Below are 23,491 nucleotides of genomic sequence, written 5' to 3'. Positions count from 1 at the left end.
CGTCACGACGCTCCTATACGCTGAATATGATTATGCAAATTTCATTTGGTTGCCACTCCCTTTAGGGGGGTCTTTCCTCCTTTTTTCGAACACAAATGGACTTGCATCAAGTGTATTACTTTTGCTGTATAGAACTAAAATCGGTGAAACTTATGTATTTGAACTCATAATTAAAATATAATTCTTTTGATGTATATATTGGTATCAAAATTCCGTTTTTTAGATTTTCGGTTACCATTGCGCCGGGTCGCTCCTTACTTACAGTTCGTTACCACGAACTGTTTGAAAACCTAAACTTCAAAAACGGAATCTTTTTAGAAATACATCGAAAACAATTGACTAGCGTCGAATTAGTGAAGAATGAAGCGTGTCTTTAGTAATCATTACCCCCTCCCTCTTCTGTGCTGGTTTAACAGCTTGGAAAGGGGCTAGTTCAATTGGAGATCTGCAAGTTCCAACGTCCATTAAGACCCGAAAAGAATGAGAAGATTATCCGCTCTCATCCTGTACCTTTTTTTTCCTGTGTGCTCGTGTAAACTCAATGAAATAGGAACAAAATTTGCAGATAGTCAATTTGATCTGAATAGTTTAAGGATTGAGTGAATACATCTGCAGGGCTCAAGTGACCCAAACAGCTCCAGGAGCCACGGCTCTAAATTTTGCGGGTTTCCTATTCTTCACAGATAGGTGATGTGGTAGAGAAAAGGCGATGTTTTGTCTTGGTTGTCTGGTTAGCTAAAAGTTCAGGATTTCAACTTTCGCTGGGGATGGAAGGGTATTTGGGCCCATAAAATGGGACAAAACCCTTTCTTCTGTTTGGGTATGAAAATTTTCTTCATTAGCCACTGGACTAGGGTTTATTCTAAATTAATTTAGGTTGTGGGAACAGGCTACCAAAAATGGGACCCCAAGAGGATCAACATTCATTTTTCGCTCTGCGGGAAACTCCTATACTTAATTCTTTGACTTTCTTATCAGCTTGAAGCAATTATCTTATTTAAATATATAGCGTGTGGAGAGCGTAAATCCTTGAAACGTATACCCCAGAATTTGACAACAAAAATATACGAAAACCTTTATTGGAACGATCTTAGACATGTAGTGTAAGTCCTAGTGCCAAGAGGGTACTGGGACTTACAACAGGGCACATGTACAAAGCAATCTTAGGCTAGGAAATATAGGGGTATGGGCCTTTCCAAAAAGGACAATAGAAAACATATTGGTTTAGCCTACCCAAGAAATTAAGTAAAAAAAGGGTTATAAAGGCTTTCGGAAAAATAAATTTGGAAGCTCCTAATCCAGGGGGGCTTTAGCATACAGAAAAAGGGTTGGGACACAGGCTCCCCAAGACAGGGCCTACAAACGGGGCAGAAAATTTATTTTAATATCCGGTAAAAATTTTCATCGATCGTGCCCCTGGTGCAACAAGACCTTCATTTTTTTGTGAAGACGTTCGGAAGAAACGATTTTTTGTCTCTGATCAATTTGGAACTTGCCTATGCAAGTCCCTGGTAGAAGGGGTACCTAATATACAAAAAAAGTAGATGCCATTATCTCCCTGAGATAACGGAATCCTAATGTACAAAGCAAATAAAGTATAAGGAAAGACCCCTCTATTCGTGATCAGCTTGATACTTGTTTTCTTAAGTTCTTGGGCAGCAGGCTGCTAAACTGCAACAAAAAGACTGTTTCGCACAAAATAGGGCCCAAAAGAACTTTCCTACAAACGGTTTCAGACATGTATTTCTAAGTCTCTGGGCCTGAGAAACACTATTAGAGGAAAGATTTAGATTGGAGACACAGGCCCTAGAGAAGTGGGCCTCGAATTTGGTAAAACAGCTTTCTGTCGATTGGCTTGATTCTACATCTAAAAATATTTTGTATAAGAGGACGACGATCAGCAACGAGGAACTGAAAAAAAAAATGTGTCTAATAAATGGAACCCAAAAGGGCAAATAACTAGTTTTTCAAGTCAGTTTGAAACTTATAACCTTAAGTCCTTGGAGCAAGCAAACCTTAATGCCAATTTGTTCACCCAACATCGATCGAGTCCGAATAAAGGAAAGAAAACATTTTTTTTTTTAATGGCTTGAATCTTACATCCGTAATCTAATAGTTATCTAATGGGATACAATCTAATAGGATACTGCAATGCACAAAAACTTAGGTTAGGGCTATATACCCCACCCTCCAAAAATGAACAAAATAATCTTTGTATTGGCTTAAAACTTATATTTGTGGGTTCTTTGGTCAAAGGGACATAATGTATTTCCCACAACAAGTTGAAAAAATATAGTCCAAAAATTGAGCCGAAAAGGGGCAGAGAAAACTTTTCTTTTCCAAATGGCCTTAAATTTACATCCGTGAGTCTTTGTACTGAGGGGATTCTAATTTACCATCCAAAATTTAGGAGTGGGCACAAGCCCCCCCCCTCCCCGCAAGTTGGCCCAAACACTGTTGTTTTGATCGCCTCGAAACTCGTATCTATAAGTTCTTGGGTCAAGCGGACCCCAAAGCACAAAAAAGAAAAATATTGGTTTGCCGAAAACCAGGGCACAAAAAATTACTAAATAACTTTTCCTCAAATGGCTAAAAACTGTCCGCGTAATTTGCTTGGCCAAGAAGAGCTAATTTACGAAAAACTTTAGGCTAAAGGCATGGGCCCGTGAGAAACAGTAACCGAAACGGGCCAAAAACTTTTTTTCCCAATAAGGTTGAACATGCAAGGTATCGTTGCCTATGCCAAGAGTACCTCCAATATTTGTGGAAGAAGGGAACGACTTTAGGGGAAAACTACTTTTTGTCTCTGAACAGTTCGAAACTTACAAATTTAGACTCCTGGGAGAATTGGCGCCTAATTAACAAACAGATTAGATTGGGCAAGGGCCCCTCAAAAATAGGGTCCGAACAAGGTTATATTTTTTTTTCCAATCAGCTTGACGCTGAGATCCTTAAGTCCCTGAACTTTTGTACAATTAAAATTCTACAAACAGACCTTTACTAACAGCTTTCGACGGATAATTTTCAGATTGTTAGCTTTTATTTAATCGGAATCATTGTAGCAACGGTTTCTTTTGATGTTGTTTTTAAAAATAAAAGCATCCACACAAAATATTTCCAAAGAATAGTGAAACGACAATATGAAAATCAAAAATGAGCAGAAATAAAACCATGCGGTAAATCTAATATACATCGAACGGATATTACTATGAATGAATAAATTAATAATTGAAACCTAAAACGACCGGATTTTGATTTGAGTAATGAAATGAACCAGATAACATAAAAATTCAAACTTAAAGCGAAGAAACAAAGCCTAAAACAAGGGTGGGGCTTTCACCCTCTTAAACTCTCTAATGACTAGAATGCTCCACGACCCCTAGCCACTTATGGAATCCAGAGTAACCCCCTCCTTCTATGGCGATACACAATTCTTATTTAAAAATAAAATCTGTTTTGGAGTTTGGGACAATTGGGACTTACCAAACCCAAGCCATTATTTTTCTTTCATATAAATCCTCCGAAAGAAGGATTTTGCAAACTTAATTTTGCTTTTTGAATTTTTTGTCATTCCTGAATGTAATTTTTTTCTTTCTTATTTTTAAGGGCATTACCACTTATTACTCGTATTTGAAAAATTTTCACTAAATTCAGATTTAGATTTCAGGGACGAGTAAATTGGAAGTTAATAAGCGTTATTTCTTCTCAAAATACAACATTAAGGTATGAAAGATAAAGTTACCCATTAATTAAGCCTTCTAATGCGCAAAAGTTTTTTCCGTTGCTGACTAGTTTAGCGGTGATTTTTGCACTCTCATTAAGACCACTAGAGTTTGGCACAAGTACAAAAAAAACAATCAAAACACTGTGTATTAATGACGCCAACATATGACGTGGTTTGTATTTCCCAAAAAATTTTTGGAACTATACATTTTCTCTGTGTGTAGGAGAAGGAGCAGTAGGCTACATGTTTCCAATCACACTAGTATTTAAGCTAACATGAATTGGCACTTGGCTTGTTTTTTTATCACATATTTTGGCCAAAGTCATTGTAACTACAGTTACTTTGAACAAAATGTTGTCAAATTGGTTGACTTCGTTGATACTATTGACTGGATTGATTTGGAGAAGGATCTGATCCTGGATGGGGGTGCTAAGGTATGATTCAGTTAATTGTTCTATGTTCAGTGAACAGACCGATCGAATAATTAGTACACTGAAGAACTATCATTAACATTGCACTATCACTATAAGTACTTACAATCATTAAGTTGCGAAGCGCCATAGTATTTGTTCTTTGTTGAGTGAGCCCTTAAAATTTTTAACAAAAGTGTAAGAGCCTAACTATTGATAACACTAAATCAAAGAATCGGCTATTTATAGCGATCCTAAATATTTATTTGTTTATTAGTAATTAGTCCAGTTATTAGTATACAGGAAAGTTCTTTGTTGAAGAGACAATCAAAGGCGTTCATGACTTAATATTTCAGCTAATTTCTGGAAGTGTTATTAACATTGCTTAACAATATCTTTGTATTCTACTATTTTATTATTCTATTGTTGTCATTTTGTCAGTGCCCTTTTTGTTTTTACTTTTTGTCTTCTTTGATACTTCTCTTCGTGCGTTGCTCTTACCGGTGGTAACAATAAATTATTATTATTATTAGTTGAAGTAAGAAAGATTATCATAATGCAGGAATTTGCTTAACAATATCTTTGTATTCTACTATTTTATTATTCTATTGTTGTCATCACTGTCATTTAGTATCACGTAAAGTACATAGAGTAACTATTCGGTCACCAAAGAACTAAATTTCTCTTACTTTATTTAACTCTTAATAGTAACCCTAACAGTTATTCCATTTCATAAATTCCCCTACAAAGTGTTTTTGATTATTTTACATCTTACAATTTCTCTAAACAATGTTTTTTTTTTTTATTTATAACAACCTGCTACTACTACTACTACTAACTACTAACAACTCACCGCAGCACCAAGCCGCCTGAGGCCAACACAGCTACGCACGATCCTCCTCCACCCCAATCTATTCAAAGCCTCCCTTTTTACACCTACCCACGAAGCTCCCATTTCCTTTAAATATTTCTTTATGACGTCCTCCCGCCCCAGAGGGGGACGACCTGCTTTCCGTTTAGCCCTAGATGTTTGTCCGAAAAGAACAACCTTCGGCAATCTGTCATCCTACATCCGCAAAACGTGCCCGAACCACCTGAACCTTTCTTCCATGATAGCCCTAGAGAGCGGTATTGAACCACATTTTTCGTATAGCCTATTGTTTGAAATACGGTCTGTCAGCCGGGTACCCAGAACAATCCTTAAGCAATTTCTCTGGAAAACATCTAGCAAATCTTCATCCACTTTTCGGAGCGTCCATGCTTCAGAGCCATATTTGACCATTGTTATCACTGTAGCTTCTAAGATTCCAATATTGGTTAGCAGACTTATCTTCCTATTCTTCCAGACTTTTTTTTAACTGTGAAAAACACCCTCAGTCTTGGCTATTCTAATTTTAACATCTTCACTGCTCCCACCATCTTTACTAATAATACTACCAAGGTAAGTGAAGCTGCCCACATGATCAATGTTTTCATTACCCAACTTCACCTTTTCATCTTCACTTATTCCTAGCCTTAGTGACTTAGTCTTCCTAACATTAATTTTCAAACCAATTCTAGCACCCTGAACTCGCAAAACCTCTAAAACTTCATAAATTTTGCTCACACTTTCATCTAGGATGCTTAAATCATCAGCATAATCCAAGTCCAGGAGACTTTTTCCTCCCCATTTGATTCCGTGGTCTCCCATTGCCTTTCCTGTGCTCCTTAAACACAAAGTCCATCAAAATAATCCATATAAAGGGGGATAGAACACAGCCCTGCTTAACTCTTGATTTAATACAAAACCAACTGCTACCCTCATGTTCCGCCTTAACTTCAGTAAAGTTTTTCTTGTGCATAACACTAATACCTTTATTTTATATGCCTGGTCTACCACACAAGAATAAACCCTCGCTAAAGCTCTTCTATCAACATATATGAAAGCTTGCGCGTAGTCTATAAAAGTAAAGAGCAAAGCTGTTGGACAACTCGAGACACTTCTCAATTATTAGCCTAAGAGTGAAAATTAGGTCGACACATCCTCTACCTTTTCTAAAGCCGCACTGCTCTTCTCTTATAACTTTGTCTACGGCATCTCTCAGTCTAAAAAGTATCATATTACTAAGTAATTTACTACCTACAGAGACCAGACTAATGCCTCGATAATTACCACAAACACTTTTATCACCTTTCTTATAAAGTGGATTAATTAAGGTTTTCCTAAAATCGTTAGGTGCTTCCCCTTTTTCAAACATCATATTCATAATCTTCAATAACTTATTTCTGACCTCAGCGCCACCATATTTGAGAAACTCATTTACCACCCGATCAGCACCTGGAGTCTTATTATTCTTTAATCATTTTAGTACTGTCGCTAATTCCTCCTCACAAAACAAATCTTCGTTCACATCCAAAGTATCACAAACTGTTTCATTTTCCTCTATATTTTTTCCTGCAACTCTATCTCGGTTAAGCAAGTTCTCAAAATGTTCGGCCCATCTCTCTTTAGTTTATTCCTTATCGCTAATTGTGACCCCATTCCTATCTTTAACTGGGACAAGTCCGGATGGACTACTCCCTCTCAATTTGTTAACGTGCCAGTACAAAATTTTATTATTATGCCGTCTAGCTGCATCTTCCAGATCCTAGGCAATTTTATCCATGGCCTCCACTTCACACCTCCTTCGTTCATATTTTAATTCTCTCTCCACTTTCTTTACATTCCTTTGGTTTTCATAGGATCTATCACTCAGATAATTCTTGTACAAGTCTTTTTTCCTTTCTATTAAACATAAAGCTTTTTCACTAATATGCTTAGCTGCAGTTCTAGCTTTCTTCCCTAATACACCTTCAGCAACTTCACAAATTATTTTTCTAAAATTATTCCAACTATCTTCTACATTATCAAATTTTAAACTCTCAAGTTTAGTATTCAACTGTTCCTGGAAAGTTTATCTCAAATTATCATCCTGGAGTCTACCATCATCATAACTTCCCGGGAGGTAGTTACCCTTCCGATAACAACCTGCTGGAAAAAATAAAAGTTGTTGGTACTTTCCTTTAACACTTTAGTTTGCTAATATTTTTCGTATAATCTACTGATATTTCGAGTATTTTATAATTCAACCTTGTCAAGAACTACCATGTAGCAAAAACTTTACAATAGAAAAATATATTTACAAAAATATTTCTCATTAAAAAGAACTTCAGCAATGAAAAAACTTCTCAATAAACAAAAACTTCTTAATAAACTTCACTGTAAAAAATAAGAAAATATTTCACGCAATTGGAAATACAATTAGACCAGTCGATTTTGAAAAATCTGGTTTCCATTAAATTTACTGACACTATATAACTAACCTATTAAAATAATTTTATAAGTATACAATAGTTGGTTTTCGGCTTTTTTGTACCAGTAGAACATCGATTCCTTAAAACATCGATTTTTCTTTTTTCCAAGAAGTAAAACTTGGTGACGATATTCGTTCCAAAGACGTAAGTATTTTTTCTTTGGGTACAATGTGGAGAAAATCGAAGATGCATTAATCCCTGATAAATTTGGCGTCAAAAGAGAACCCACGTTAGATAATAAACTTGATTTGGTTTTAATCAGCCTCCAAAATTTATATGCAAAGTTGTCATGTCCTTAAGCTTGTCTCAGATTGTGAAATAAGGTCAGTTAGGAAACTAAACATTAGTATTTAGGAAGCTTATGCACACATTACAGAGATCAAAACAAACCAGATCTTTTACTTTTCTTTATTAGTCTATCTATTTATAGCTATAATATAAAAAGATCAGAAGAGGCCATGCCTAAGTGATTGGAGAGTAACCAACCCTCTTCCATGCCCATTAATCTATCCACCACCCTTTAACCCCAATTAACTTGAGTCAAAATTGTAAAATAGTCATTTTGCTTAGAATAGTTGAAAGGTTAAAAAAAAATATATCCCTGGGACAAAGACTCTAGATAATACAAATTTCCCGTCATTTACACGGAGTTCTTATAATGAAAAAGGGAAGCTATTTTTTATCTTGGGTTTGTGATCGGCTTAAGATTTTCATGGATTATTCTTTGGGTGAAGAAGATCATCCACTTCGTAGTGTGAGTCGGGAGGGTGATAGGGGGTTCAAAAATGGAGTAACAGACTCTTTGTACATCATTAGTTAGCAACTCAGAGCCTTAAGCCCTTGGACAAAGAGTGACATAATGTTAAAAAAATAGTTTGAGGGCATTGGTCCCCCAAAAATTGGGTCCAAAGAGGGCTAAAAAAGGATTTTTTTGATCGGCTGGAAATTTATACCCTAAAGTCTTTTGCGAAGCAGACCCCAGTGCAGAAGGAAGAATAGAGCACGAAATATCGGTACCACTAAAAAAAAGTCCCAGAAAAGGGGCGAACATTTTCCCCTCGGCTACTTTGTGCGGAAGGGTTGGCCATAGGAACTTGGCAGGTAGCGCATTCGATTGGATATCGAAGCTGCGCCTTTTTAATGATCAAAAACCAATGGAATGCAAAAGTATACCCAAATGGGATGGTAGCTTTCCATGCCCTTTTCTGCTACCCAGCCTCCGACACTGTACCAAAAATTTTTATAGAGCCATTTTGTTAAGTATTGTCAAGATGTCTAATAATTGTTTCCACTTGGTCAGTATCACCCCTTGCATTTCCAGGAACGGTGGCCCTTAATTATGTAAGCTAAACATTGTTCACAGATGAGCTTAGAAAAGGCTTCCATGTTTGGTTTAGGATGTCCGATCGGTTAGGAACTCTTAGGGATCATTTGCTAGACCATGATTCCTGTATTTTTTTTCCGAGGTTATACTCCAAAACGACAGGCCTGAGTAAATTATAAGACGATACATGACCCTCAGTTTTCAAATTATTTGTAATTTCACAAGGAATGCTTGGGGGTCGACTTGCAACATTCAAGGATCGTTACAAGGTCAAGTAAAACTCAAATTTTCACTTGAAAGAAGGGAAAAGATAAATCAAAAGATGCTATGTGGTTCCAGGTGATCAAAAAGTACTTATGCATTATCTTGGAAACATCTTGGGGAATGGAGTTGACTTTGAGTGTACTCTTTGGGAGAAGAAGGGAGGCGGATGAGACATGGGAATTTCAAATTTTGTGCTGTGGGAGAGGGGCTAAAAATTTCTTGTCTCCTATCCTTCAAAGTATATTTGTAGTATAAGCTATAATCTACGCACGGTTAGGCAGCAAGTTAAATGAAAAGATACTATGTGTTGCCAGGTTATAAACGTACCAGCAATATCACACGAATGGCTTGGGGTATCAAGTTGGAACTTCCATGAAGTATTGATGGGAGATTAGGGAACGTTGATTTCTGAATAGGAGGAGAGGGCAGATCTGTATTGAAATACATCAGAAGCATTCAGGTACTCGAAATAATATCTTCACAATATTCCGGCAACAGATCGGGGGATGGAGTTAGAACTTTCAAGTAGGGTTAGAGAAGGAAGTTTTAAAGAACTTCAATTTTATTATTCGGGGGGGGGGAGCTAAATATGATGTGTTTTTGATCAGCCTAAGTGTGCTGAAAATTAGTACACCGAAAGGCTTTTGCCTTGGCAGTGACCATTTTACGGAAGAATACCCTTAATATTTGCCCATTGAACTTTTATTTTGGCCTAGTCTTAATCTTGAAGATAAACAAAAATAAAATATTTACACTGTGCAGTAAAGCAGCAAATATACTGATTGATTGTAGGATTAGGATTTTTTCTTTGGATTGATCCCCCTCCCTCTCCTAAGTAGGTTAGAGTCTTAGGACTGGAAATTTAACGGAACTGACAAAATAAAACATAACAAGAGAAGTGACAGGGCTGACAAGAGTTAAAACCTCGACTTGAACTCCTGCATTTTCGGTTCCATTTTTGTAGCTGTCGGTGCTACTTTTTCTATATGTAGGCTATAATGATGTTTTTATTGTGATATATTTTTATTCTCGACTACTTTTCTTGTAATTTTAGCTCCTTTTTTCACATTTGTGGTTACATTTCTTTGAATTCTTGGTGAAAATTCTTGCGTCCTTGGCTAAATGTGTGTAATTCTTAGCCCAACTTTTTAATATGTGTCCAATTCTTTTGTGAAAATCAGCTTCTTTTCTTGCAATCTTGGTTCTATTTTGTGTATTCTTGGTGATATTTCTTTGAATTCTTGGTGACAATTCTTGCAATATCAGCTCCAATTTGTGCAATCTCGAGCACAAAGTTTTTGGTCTCGACAATACTTCTGTATTTCTGATGATTTGATCTTTATGAAAATCTTAGCTCCAGGGTTGTTACTTTCGGCTTCAAACAGGGGAGTCTTGGATCCACTAAAAAACTCTTTTTGACCTAAAAGGAATGCTATATCGAGAGAATGAAGAAATTAATTATGTCGTTGATTTTTTTTCCCAGACCCGCATCATTTCGAAGGGATGGCCGTAAAAACTTCGGAAGGGCTAATTCGATTTGAAATTAAAAGTTCTAATTCCCCTTTTTAAGTGATAATAGTGATTGGAGGGAAATCAGACCCCCTCCCTTCTTTTTTGCTACTCAGCCCTCTATAACCACATAAGAAATTTGATTAAAATTTAGAGATAGCCATTTTGATGAAAATAGTCAAAGGGTTCAATAAATATGCCTCCACAAACGGCATGACCCCCAACAGGCCCTGGGGGGAGGGCGGCAAGTAAGATAAATTGAAAATTGTTTTGATGTACGTTTTATAAGGGAAAAGGGGGGCTGGTGCAATATCTAAGGAACAGCTAAGGGTATTAAGTTTAAACTTTCAGGTAATGTTGAAAGAGAAGTTGAACTGAATCAAAAGACACCATGAGCATCCAGCTAGTCAAAAGAGCGTACCTGTAATATTTCAGGAACGGTTAAGGAATAAAACTTTAAACTTTAGTTGGATCTTTAAGGGAATGCTGAGAGAATATTGACCCAAATCAAAAGACATTGTGTTCACCGGGCTGTCTAAACCCGGAGACATATTGTATCTGCAATATCTCAGGAATGGATAAGAGTATAAAGTTGAAACTTTCAGGGAATTTTTAGGGGGATGCTGATTTAAATCAGAAGAGACTATGTGCATTCAGGTTGTCAAAAACTTTAACTGCAATATCACCGAATTAGCAAAGGATATTAGGTTGAAACTTTCAGGGAATATTGAGGAAGATTTTGATCTAAATCAAACGACCCTATGTGCATCAAGGTTGTCATGAAGGCGTATCTGAAACACCTTAGAAAAGGCTGTGGGAATTACGTTGAAACTTTCATGGAATGTTGTTGGGGATGTTAAACTAAAGCAAAAAACACTATATGCATCAAGATTGTCAAAGGGCGTATCTGACATATCTCAGAAGCAACTAAGGATGTTAAGTTGCAACTATCAGGAATGTTGAGAGGATGATCAGCTAAATCAAAAGACTCAATGTGCTCACAAGTAGTCAAAATAGCGTATCTGCAATATCTCAGGAACAGCTAAAGGTACCATGTTGACACTTTCAGAGAATGATGAGGGATGTTGGTCTACATCAAAAGATACTACGTGCATCCAGGCTGTCCAAGGTCGTATCTGTAATATATCAGAAATGGATAAATGGATTCAGATGAAGGTTTCAGGGAGTGTTGATGGGATGTTAAAGCAAATCAAAATACAGTTTGTGCGTCCAAAGTTGTCAAAAAGACGTATCTGTAATATATAAGGAACAGTCAAGGGTATTAATTTGAAACTCTCTGGGAATAATGAGGGGGATGCTGATCTACATTAAAATTCACTATGTGCATTAAAGTTGTCATAAAGGCGTATCCAAACACCTTAGAAACGGCTGTGGGTATTAAGGTGATTAATTTTAAAAAAAAATTCCACAAATTAAGTTTTTCAAAGAAAATTAAAGAACTCCAATAAACAAAAATTAGCAAAAATAAAATAAAATAATCTACCAAGCGTGAAACTACCATAAATCAGCATCGATAAATAAATGAAAGCCAAAACGAAAAGAAATTACAATAATTAACCGAGTCAAACTCAAAACGAGCAGAAATTAACATAAGTTGGGTGCAACAAAATTTGTACTTTACTGAAAAAATATAAACGTTTTTAATTTTATAGCTTTAATAAATCAAATAATATTAACATTTTGATTACTAAATATCAGTATATGTATATTAAACTGACAATGTACATTCATTTGTATGGCAGCGCGATCGTTCTGCCTATGATTTATACAACAACTTTCTATATAAGCCTTATATGCCCCGAGGGCATAACTTACAACCCTTGCATTGAGGGCTCTGAGGGGGCTATTATCCTAAAAGACCTGATTGCCAGAACGTTCAACTACGTTGAAAAAATGGATATATAAAAATTTTGATTGGTTGTGTTTTGGATAATTATGGGCGTGAGAGGGGCGTTAGTCGCTATCCAATCACTTTCAACTATTAAAAAAGGCACTAGCCCTTTCAATTTCCAATTGAATGAGCCTTTTTGAAGTTTCTACGACAGCGCTTTCCATAAAAAAACCTTATATGCCCCAGGTCATAATTTACGCCCCCTGACCCGGAGGGCTGTGAGGGGGAGTCGTCATCCTTAAAAACCCAATTTTCGTAACTTTCGAACACTTTGAATATCATGGCAATCTAAAGAAGTTTAATGTATTTGTTTGAGGAAAAGGTGGGCGCAAGAGGGGGGTTAGTTGCCATCAAATCACTTTCGACTATTACAAAGGGTACTATCCCTTTGAATATCAAATCGAATGAGCCCTTTTTCAAGTTTCTACGACAATTATTTCAATAAGAACCTTATATGCCCAGGGCATAACTTATAATCCTTACCCTGAGGGTTGTGGGGGAGTGTCCTCCTCAAAAATATATTTTTTATCTGGAAATCAACTACGCTGAACAAATGGTTATCTAAAAAATTTTATTGGATGTGTTTGGGGGAATAATAGGCATGGGGGGGGGCTAGTTGCCCTCCAATAACTTTCGACTATTAAAAAGGGCACTAGCCCTTTGAATTTCCAATCAAATGAGCTTTTTTGAAGTTTCTACGACAACACTTTCTTTAAAAACCTTATATGCTCCCGGGGCATAACTTAAAATCCTTGCCCTGAGGGCTGTGGGGGAGTGTCCTCCTCAAAAACATATTTTCTATATATCTCAAAATTTTGATTGGATGTGATTGGGGGAATGACGGGCGTGGGGGAGTGTCCTCCTCAAAAACAAATTTTCTATCTGGAAATCAACTACGCTGAACAAAATGGCTATCTAAAAATGTTGATTGGATGTGTTTGGGGAATGATGGGCGTGGGAAGGGGGGCAATTACCCTCCAATCACTTTTGACTATTAAAAAGGGCACTCGAACTCTCAATTTCCAATCGAATTTCCAATCAATTTTCCCTTTGAAGTTTCTACGATGACCCCTTCCATATGAAGTGCCCTGCTCTAAAGGAAAAAATAATACATAGCACATTGTGCCAACATCGTTCTTATATGCCCTCCGGGTATAACTTAAAACCCTTGCCCCGAGGGTTGTGGGGGAGTGTCCTCCTCAAAAACATATTTTACTATCTGGAAATCAACTACGCAACCAAAATGGCTATCTTAAAATTTTGATTAGATGTGTTTGGGGGAATGATGGGCGTGGGGGGGCTAGCTGCCCTCCAATCACTTTCAAATATTAAAAAGGGCACTAGCCACTCCAATTTCCAATCGAATGAGCCCTTTTCTAAGTTTCTACGACAACTCCTTCGATACGAAGTGCCCGGCTGAAGAAAAAAAACACATTATGCCCACATCGTTCTTTACTTAGGCAGCGCTAGTGCGCTGTTTGAAACTTGCAGGAAATATTGAGTTGGGTGACGAATTTAATTAAAAGGAAACTGTGTTTATCCTGGTTGTAAAAAATAGTGAATCTACAGTATCTCGGGAACGACTAAGGGTACTAAGTTAAAATTTTCTGAGAATGTTGAGAGTGATGTTGAACTAAATCAAAAGACAATGTGAGCATCCAGGTTTTCGAAAGAGCGCCTCTGCAAACATTCAAGAGCGGCTAAGAGTATTAGATTGAAACTTTTATGGAATATTGAGAGGAATGTTTAAATAGCTTTAAATATATTTTGTGCATCCAGGTCGTCACAAATGCATATCTGCAATATCTCAGAGACAGCTAAAAGTATAAAGCTGAAATTTTAAGTGGAGGCTAAGGGGGAATATTGAAGTAAATTAAAGGCTCTTGTGTATCCAAGTTGTCAAAATGTTATATCTCCAATATCTCAGTAACGTCTGATAGTATATACTGAAACTTTCAAGGAATGTTGATGGATAATTAATTAAATCAAAAAGACACTACGTGCATCCAGGTTGTCAAAATGACGTATATGCAATATCTATAGGACAGCTAAGGATATTAAGTTGAAACTTTCAGAGGTGATGTTGAACTAGACCTGGGGACACTATGTGCAACCAGGCTGTCAAAAAAGCTTTAAGATAAAAAAAATTTCATATATAAGAAATAAAAAAAAATTGGCAATAAAACGAACACAATCCAATTAAAAAAATACCTTTTTTCAGCCAGAGTTTCCAAAAGAAAAATAAAGAGCCCTTTTAAAACTGAAAGCGATCAGAAATAAAGTCCTATAAATAAATCTGAATTAATGACGGCCACAAACTACTATCAATGAACAGATGAAACAAAAAGCGAAAAGAAATTAAACTAAACAATCGCATCAAATATAAAGGTAAAAGATAATAGCATTGATGAATAAATAGATTCTAAAACGAATAAAACATAAAATATTTAGTCAATGCAACCTTAAAACTGGTAGAATTTACTACAAACAGGAATGCTAGAACTTATAAAGGCTATTGCGTTACTTGCGCTTTACTAAAAACCAAATATATTTAAAAAAAATGTCGTTTATAATTATAACATTGAAGAATCAAAAACGCTATTAAACAAAACCTTGAATCTTGAATCGATGAAATTTCCAGATGCTAAGGTTATTATATATATTTTTGTACGTAATGATACACATTAGTATCATTATATAGATGATTTGGAGGCTACAGTGCTTTTCTAATTACAATTGAAACGTAAATCTTTAATAACGGGTAAAAAAATCTTAAGATATGGATATAAAAAAAATTCCCACTTTTTCACTTTTTTTCCAGTTTCATCACAAAAATTAAGAAAAGTATTAAAAACAAAAAATATTAAAGTTGTTTTCAAACCTCAAATAATTATAGGATCTTTAGTAAACTCAGATGTAAATCCAAAAAAAAACATACAAAGTGGTGTGTTTAGGATACCTTGCTTATTGTGGAAAATTTTACGTTGTGAGAACACAACAAAATTTCGAAAATAGACTCCAACAGCACAAAATAGCAATAGATTTTTCCTTAAAATACAATAAAAAAAACAGAAATTTTCGATTCAACAGTTGTGGAACATATATTTGATAATCCGCACTATAATAAAACATTCAACAAAACAAAAACAATTTGTAATTGTGTTGAACAACAAGGGATATCGATTAAATTCAATTTATAGTAGTGTAATAAAAACAGACTTGAACCATATATACTTCTAATAGTAAACATGATCAAGAAATTTGTCATGTTTAGCGTCACACAAGTTTGAATTTAAAAGGTCAAGACAAATTAAATTTTGGACAAAGTGAACGATTTTTTGCCAGATTAGTAATGTAAAAAATTAATTCAATTTATTAAACACAATTGTTTCTTGACATATAGTTCAAGTTGCATCACCAATCGTTACAGCTTTTCAATGGTCTTTCCAACTATAAATATTTAAGAAGCACGCGGAAATGATCAATAGTTTTGAACTGAACCTTGAAGCATCTCTTCTATGACTTTACGGTCACCTGCTAGTTCAAGTTGTGTCAATGGAGGGAGGCAGGGGTGCCTCTGTCCCCTAGTTTTTGCCCCACCCAGGTTTTGTCTTTACAGTGTTTTCATTGGAAAATACCTTTTTTTTTCTGTGTTTCTATTGAAACAAATGACGAAACAGCAAATTTGGGCTCCCCTTCCAGATATTAATAATACAATTTAACTCCCCCCACTGATTTTTTGTTAATCTAGTCTTGCCTAGAATTTAGTATTAGACTATATCTTTTATTCAGCACATGATTTTTACTTTTATTGGGTATGCTGAGAGGGGAACTATAAAAGATTGAGAATTTTAAGCCTCAGGTGTAGGGTTTTCAACAATTGGAATTACGGCAGTGCCCTCTTTATTCTTCCCAGCCTTTCCGCTCCAGAAATGGCACCCAAAATCTCTTTTTGGATGCCATGTGTCTTTTTTGTGATAACAATATGAAGTCGAATTCTACCGAACATGTAGATATTAAAGTTATTCTAAGAATGTAAGACTATAAAAAGAATGTAAGACCTGTAGCTAATATACCTTGGGGAAAGGAGTGTTATTATTAAGTGAATTTTTCTTCCGCAATGATCAAAAAAATTTTAGCTTCTCATCATAAAGTATATTTCTATCATTACAGCTTTTTTTACTTTAACATTTTAGGAGAACTGATCATTAGAAAAGATTGGACGCAGTTCAATGAAATGTCTTACCCATGATTCTTACATAGGTTACCGCGGCCAAAGTGGAAAGTCGTTGGCGTTAGACTGCAAAGCCCTGTATAGAAAAGTTTGTTTTATACCCTTTGCTGTTTTCAGTCACCCGTTTTTTACATGCTAGAAATTTAACACAATAAGAGAGCTGAAAGATGCCTCTGATCTACATTTTCTCTTATTCCATTTTCATTCATCCGTAATGTTTTGAACTTTCTCATCGGACAATTCTTTCTATTATGTTATTTAGAGACAGTCAAGAGCCTTTCTAAGCTTTAATTTCAAATTATATAAAATTTGAACAACAGCTTTGTTGAATGCAACTAAAATAAATGTTAAATCAACTTACGCAACTGTAGTGATTCTGTTTTTAAACAGTTTAATTTAGCTTAGTCAGTGTGGTCAAATTTTAGTCATGTAGGATCAAACTTATATGATCAACCAAATCCACATCCAGATACATTGAATTTTTAGATACATTGAAACAACCTTCAGCAAAGGCTTAGAAAGGCTAAAGAACAGCTTTAGCTTTATAAATCAAATTAATCCAGTCTAATTGTTTCCTATCCCTTATACTTTCTGATAATGGCTAAAACTTAAAATCAAAGAATGGAAAAAGTAAAGTGAAAATGTTGAAAAATACTTCTTTAAAAATATTTTATGTCTCCAAATGCAAGAAAAGTAAAACAAACAAAAAATTGTGTCAGTGACCCATTCTATGTAGGATAACTATTTCTATGTTATAGATAACCAATCACAACGAATAATGATTGATGGTAAATAATTCAATCATTCAATTTACAACCTATTGCATCTAATAGAATTATTATTCATAATTAGTTACTATGCCTACCACCGTGTGGTAAATAATTGATAATTTATTCATTAATTACATTTCTTGCCGTCTTTCGGTTCAAATCAGATTCTTATTTTTGTCTATCAAGCAAAACTTTCAAGAAAGAAAGCCCACGATCATAGCCATAGTCAGGCTCTGGCTAGGGCCATGAATAAAAGTTTGAAGACGGTAACGACACACAAATATTAAATAGATATTTGCTCAATAATGAATAATTTTTGAATTTGCCTAAAAAGAAACGAACCGTGTATTACGATGCATTTTGTATACTAAGAACGGCAGTAGCTCAAATACTTAATCAATATTTATTGCTATTTTTTGCAGGTGCAAAGCAGAAAAAGAAGCCAGCAGCTTCTTCTTTACAAAGATTCTTCTGCAAAGGTTTCAGTGAAGAATGATTTCAAATACTTATTGCTCAAATCTTCATGTACAAGAAACTCAAAGATGTTTGAAATTACGTTAAATTATAACTCTGGTAGCAAACCACTTTTATATTCAAGCTGCATTAACGGTACATGGACATTTTTGTTAAATAAAAAATCCCGTGGTAGCTTAACGATGAAGAGTAACTACCCAAAAGAAATTACAGTGCACAAATTAGGAACGGGAGATGTAACAGAAGAAAAAACGCTCGGTGTTCTCCAAGAGAGTGGGAAGATTAGGTTAGAAGAACTTGGCAACTTTTCTAAGCCGCAAGTCCTTGTGGCACTTTTGGGGCTCCGTGGATCTGGAAAATCAACAATTGCTTCATTGCTATCTGGAAATGAAAAAATGTTTCTCCAGGGAAGAAGAAGCACGAAAACAACGACTTTAGGAATTGACATCTCCCCAATAATTTCTACCAATGAATATGTTCCTGCAATAAATAATGTATTAAAAAATGGTTTCGATAATAGTGGATCACCTTTTCCGTTAGTGTTTACTGACAGCGAAGGAATGGGAGTGAGAGGTGACAGCATTGATTTTGTTTCAACAATTCCTCCTTTGCTATTTTCCAACGTTATTATGTGGGTGACAACTGATTCTTTACGGGCTGATGAGGAACTTACAAAATTGGATCGCTACCTTAATTTGGCAAACAAAATCCAAGACGATAGCGGTGAGCTTTGTACTGACTTTATGGGCGGGCGATTAGTCGTAATAGTGAATAAAATGCAAGGCGATGAAAGTGACGAAGAACTTACAGACGAACTTTTAGAAGAAGAGTTTGAATCAGAAACCCAAACTGCAACAAACAGAAATTCAATACGCAGAAGACTAAAACAGTGTTTCAAGTCGATTCAAGTAGTAGGATTCCCTTATTTGTATCTACCGAGAACAGACGAGTATTTAAAATATACTAGCCTTAAAGGGGAAGGATCAGATCGTTTCAAAGAGAGCCTTACTAAAATAATCAAATTAATTTTAAATGCAGAAAACGAAGTTAGAATCTTAGCTGGGACAATCATTACGCCAACTGTGTTGACACCCCTTTATGGTCTCATCCTTGAAAAGATTAATAATGATGCTGAATTCTTAGACAATGACCTTAGAGATGCTCTGTTCAACGTCAAGATAAAAAACAATTTAACAGAATATGAAGTCAGCTTTAATAAGCATCTAACTGAAACTGAAAGAAATAAGAAAAATGAAGCCCTTTTTGATGCTGTTCATGTTTTGATAGATGATAACAAAAAGGCATTAGCTGCACTGTTGGAAGAAGGCAAAACTAAAAGACAAACAAACATTGTTATTAAAGAATGGAATATAGTTCAGCCTCGCTTGACAAACTCTTTAGAAAAGCTCATATATTTTTATTTCAATACGACTTTAAGCAATAGTCGGTCATTGCTGCTAAAATTCCTTCCGGTATGCAAGTACTTACCCGCAGAAATTCATCACTGTTTGAAAGATCACTTTTCAGCAAGAGTCTCTAAATTTCGAAGTCAAATGAATGAATTACCGTTAGAAATTTCAAAGAGAAGCTATAAGGTAGCAGACTTGTTTGATGAAGAAAAAGAAGAAATTTTTGGTTTCTGTTCTGAGCAAAGAACAGCTTATGCCTGTACTGAACGTGCCGAAGCAGAACAGCTTCTACAATCTGGGATTAGTGTAATTGAATCTGTAAAATCAACAGAGAAAATTGACAAAGCTTTTAAAGCCTTTGCAAGTCTGCAAGATATTATAGCGAAAAAGCCACAGTTTGACGTTTCTTCATCAGTTCTTCCCTGTAATGTATGGGGTTCCTTGAAAAAAGTGCAAGCAATTTTTAGATACATTGAAACTACTTTCAGCGAAGGCTTAGAAAGACTAAAGAACAGCTTTAACTTTATAAGCCAAATGAATCCAATTGAAGCACATTTTGACTTTATCAGTGTTACTTCTAATATTGTCTCAAATGGCAGGAAGGCAAGAATCTTTGACCAGATTTGTGACCTGCCTACAATTTTGTCATCGATGGGATCTGATATAGATGAACTCCGGTTAATTTGTTTTAATGTAACAGTTTATGGATACACTAGTACACCACTCAAGGTATTATCAGTTGAAACTGGGTATCTTAATATAAACACTAAGGGTTCTACTGTCCATTTAATTGAGCCTTTTTCTCCTCCAAAGGCAGAACCTGGTCAACCTGGCTTGGTTGGCCTAAGTGGAGGAACTGTTTTGATAAAAGTTCATTTTTCTGTCAAAGGTGGCGTGTTGAAAATCATTGGAAATGGAGGTAATGGTGGAGACGGTGGAGATGGTGCTCCTGGTTTAAAGGGAGAAGATGGGAAGGATGGGTCTATTTCTGCCAGCCTTTATGACAAGTCGTATTATGATGCTTTAAATACTAATAAACTAACCCAACAACATTATGCCGAGGAAAAGTGTTCACGAAGAAGAGGTGGAATCCATAAAATTACTGGAAAGAGGAAATATTGGGTTTGCAGAAAAACTTGGACCTACGCACAAACTTTTGTACAATTATCAACTGGTGCTACACCTGGAGCAACAGGTTTGACTGGCAATCCAGGTCGGCCCGGGGGTGACGGAGGTGAGCCAGGGGAGCTAAAACTTGACAGTGATGTAAGTTTCAGGAAACATTTTATGCTAGTCACCCAAGGCGGAAAAGGAGGAAAGGGTGGAATTGGTGGTCCTGGAGGTGTCGGAGGTAGAGGAGGACAGAACAAGATTTTGGAAGTAACATACACTCGGATTCAAGAATGGAAGCAAGACCCATACCACGATAAAATCCTGAGTAGCACTATAGGGTCCGGTGAAAAATTTACTGGAAGACAAGATGATGGTGGTCTTGGAGAAGATGGAGCAAAAGGCAAAGATGGAAAAAATAATGAAAGAAATAGTCAAATTCAGTATTTAACGGTTGCTGGAAACACACTTTTTTCCATATTTGAAGAAATAAATTCGCTAAATCTAACGAAAAGATCGGAAATAAGGTATAATGGTGAAAAATCAATTCCAAGGATGATTAATTATATTGAAAATTTGCTAGTACTTATAAACCAGCAAAAAGATACTCTATCCACGCTCAGAGCTCACTATACAACACAATTGATCGGAATGAGTTTAAACAGTCTAATTAGAAGTGAAATAAATTTAGCTGATGCTTTAATAGCATCATACAAAAATAAACAAGAGTCTTTATCGACCGATTTTAAAACATATATGGAAGCAATGAAGTCTGTTGATGACCTTATAAGTCAATTTAAAACTGGCAACTTAAAATATATTGTCGATAAGTTAAGAGATAAGCTTTTATCAGAGGCACAAAGTGGTTTAGCTCAGGGTATTGAAGAAGTAGAGGAGGCAAGAAAACAGGCAAGAAAACAGGCAAGAGGCTCAATTGGATCTTTTTTTTCAAAAGTGTTCGCTGTGGTGAATATCGTTTCAGGTTTTTTTGGTAACCCAGGGGCCATTACTGGGATTCGTGGCCTTTTCGATTCAACAAAAGATTTATTTTCATTGGTAAAGAAGAATGACCTTGAGGGGTTAAAAAATACTTACAAGGATATTAAAAATAAGATAGAAGATGTCCAGATTACCATCAGTGACGTGAATACGATTTCTGAGCCTAAGCCTCCAAGAAGCCCAACCGACATGGGTGCCGTGTTTGAAGATTATTTTTCACTCGTCAATGATACGTTTGATGCAACTGAATCGTTAAGTGATTACATGGAAAATTTTATCAAGGACATAGATGATATTGGAATAAAAAGTCAAATAGAACTTGGTATTGAAGTTTCTGATCTAATGAAAGCCTATACCCCGGCTTCTTTTGCAAGTAGTGACGTCAGTACTAAATTCAAACGCCATGAAGTCCGTCAGCTAGTGTCTCGATTGAGGTCAGTTTTATTCGAGGTTTCAAGTGAATTAGGGGCCCAAAATTTACCTGACATTGAATCACTGATATCAGCTATTGATATGAAAGTTGAGCTTGGTGAAAAGCTGATTAAGGCCAGCTCAGATATTTCTGATATACAACTGACGATTGATGGCCTCAAAAGGCGTAAAGACAGCTTACTTCAAACGTCTAAAACTACAGTAACCAATTTGGTTTCTGCCCAGAATGCACTCGATAACATAGTGGCCAACTCGATACTAAATCTACTGTCAACAGGAAAACAGATTTATTCCAGTTTATCTGACCTTACGAACATTGCTGCACATATTCGACAGAACAATAATTTTTTATCGAAAATGCAGCCATTTTCACCCATGTCATCCCCTATAAAATTTAGAACAGCTTTGAATCTTCTTAAAAATGAACTAAATGGATGGACCAGCATGCAGGATGGTAAAATAGAAATAGTGCTAGATGAACTCGATTTCCCTTTTGAGTTCGTGCTGCTTAAAACAGAGCGACGTGCTGTTTTTCCTATTTTTGTCGAAGGAAAAAGTAATTTCTGGATTGAAAGCGTTCATGCAACTCTGACTAATATTTCAACTAACGGTGCATACTATACAATATTATTGGAGCAAAGTGGCTCACAACTGTTTGATTTTGGTAATGATCTAAGGCTTAAGCCGACGGTATTTGAGAGCACTTATCAAACTCCAGGACCTCGATGGAAAAGTGTACCAAAGTCAGCTTATAATAGCGTTGAACTTACAAATTACCCTTTATCATCTAACTACAAAGTTGAAATACCGGAAAACTATAAAACCTTGAACATTATCAGCAATGTTAATATAAATATGTCCTTAGTTCATCAATTAGTGTTGGTTTTTAAAGTTTGGTATGAAAAATAAGAAACTTGCGGCAATTAGGCTACTATATTGTAAGAGTTTTAATAAAGTATCTCTTTAAATATCTAAACATCGCTAAGAAAACTTGCAGATTCGATCATTGCTATACAGAGATCTGAAATCTAATAAAACATCGAAAAATATACAAAGAGGGTTAAAATGTTCAGTAAAGGTGAAAGTTATCCACTATTCACAACTGAACCCAAACTAGAAGGCATTTTAAGTTAAGTTTTCATAAAAAAGAAGCTTGCATTTATTTGTGAGAACTGGCAGTATACAGACGATGCCAACAACAGTATCGTTATTAAATTAGATAAAAATTAAGGAAATAAATTAAATGAAAATAAATAATCATAATTTGAAGGCTAACAAAACTGGATCTTTTTTTATAATATAATTTCCATTATTTGTCCATCGTCTTATATCGTCTCTGAACGCTTTTTAAACTATAAAAGAAGGATGTTTTAAAATAATTAATTTGTTAAGCACGTTTTCTAAACAGGTGGTTTGTGAAAGAAAAGTAAAGGGCCAGACTACAATTTGTGACGAACAGTCATAACTCGTATAATAATGCAAACTTAAAAAGAACAGAAATTACAATCAGTAAATGAAACGAAACACAAAATGAAAAGAACCTGGATTTACGTTGCCTATGCAGCGTAAGGTGTTCCAGCCACCCCA

General features: G+C 35.7%; 1 protein-coding gene across 1 annotated transcript; it reads left to right on the top strand.

Annotated features, from left to right (window-relative positions):
* The first annotated feature begins 3,953 nt into the window (after window positions 1-3,953).
* Window positions 3,954-22,874, top strand: LOC148947142 (uncharacterized). The gene is made up of 2 exons (XM_089096899.1): window positions 3,954-4,158; window positions 17,903-22,874. The coding sequence occupies exons 1-2, from the start codon at window positions 4,000-4,002 to the stop codon at window positions 22,811-22,813; spliced, it is 5,070 nt and encodes a 1,689-aa protein (XP_088953025.1). The 5' UTR covers window positions 3,954-3,999; the 3' UTR covers window positions 22,814-22,874.
* The last annotated feature ends 617 nt before the right edge of the window (window positions 22,875-23,491 follow it).

The sequence above is a fragment of the Artemia sp. Qi Xiang Cuo genome, chromosome 11 (genome assembly GCF_049724085.1).
Source record: "Artemia sp. Qi Xiang Cuo chromosome 11, ASM4972408v1, whole genome shotgun sequence".
Taxonomy (NCBI): Eukaryota; Metazoa; Arthropoda; class Branchiopoda; order Anostraca; family Artemiidae; genus Artemia; species Artemia sp. Qi Xiang Cuo.
This window is presented reverse-complemented; position numbering and strand designations above follow the sequence as displayed.

Bases quoted from the DNA above. Each gene is read 5' to 3' on its own strand.
- LOC148947142 (XM_089096899.1), top strand. From the start codon at position 4,000: ATGAATTGGCACTTGGCTTGTTTTTTTATCACATATTTTGGCCAAAGT. The intron at 4,159-17,902 runs GTATGATTCAGT...TATTTTTTGCAG, and splicing joins TCCTGGATGGGGGTGCTAAG to GTGCAAAGCAGAAAAAGAAG.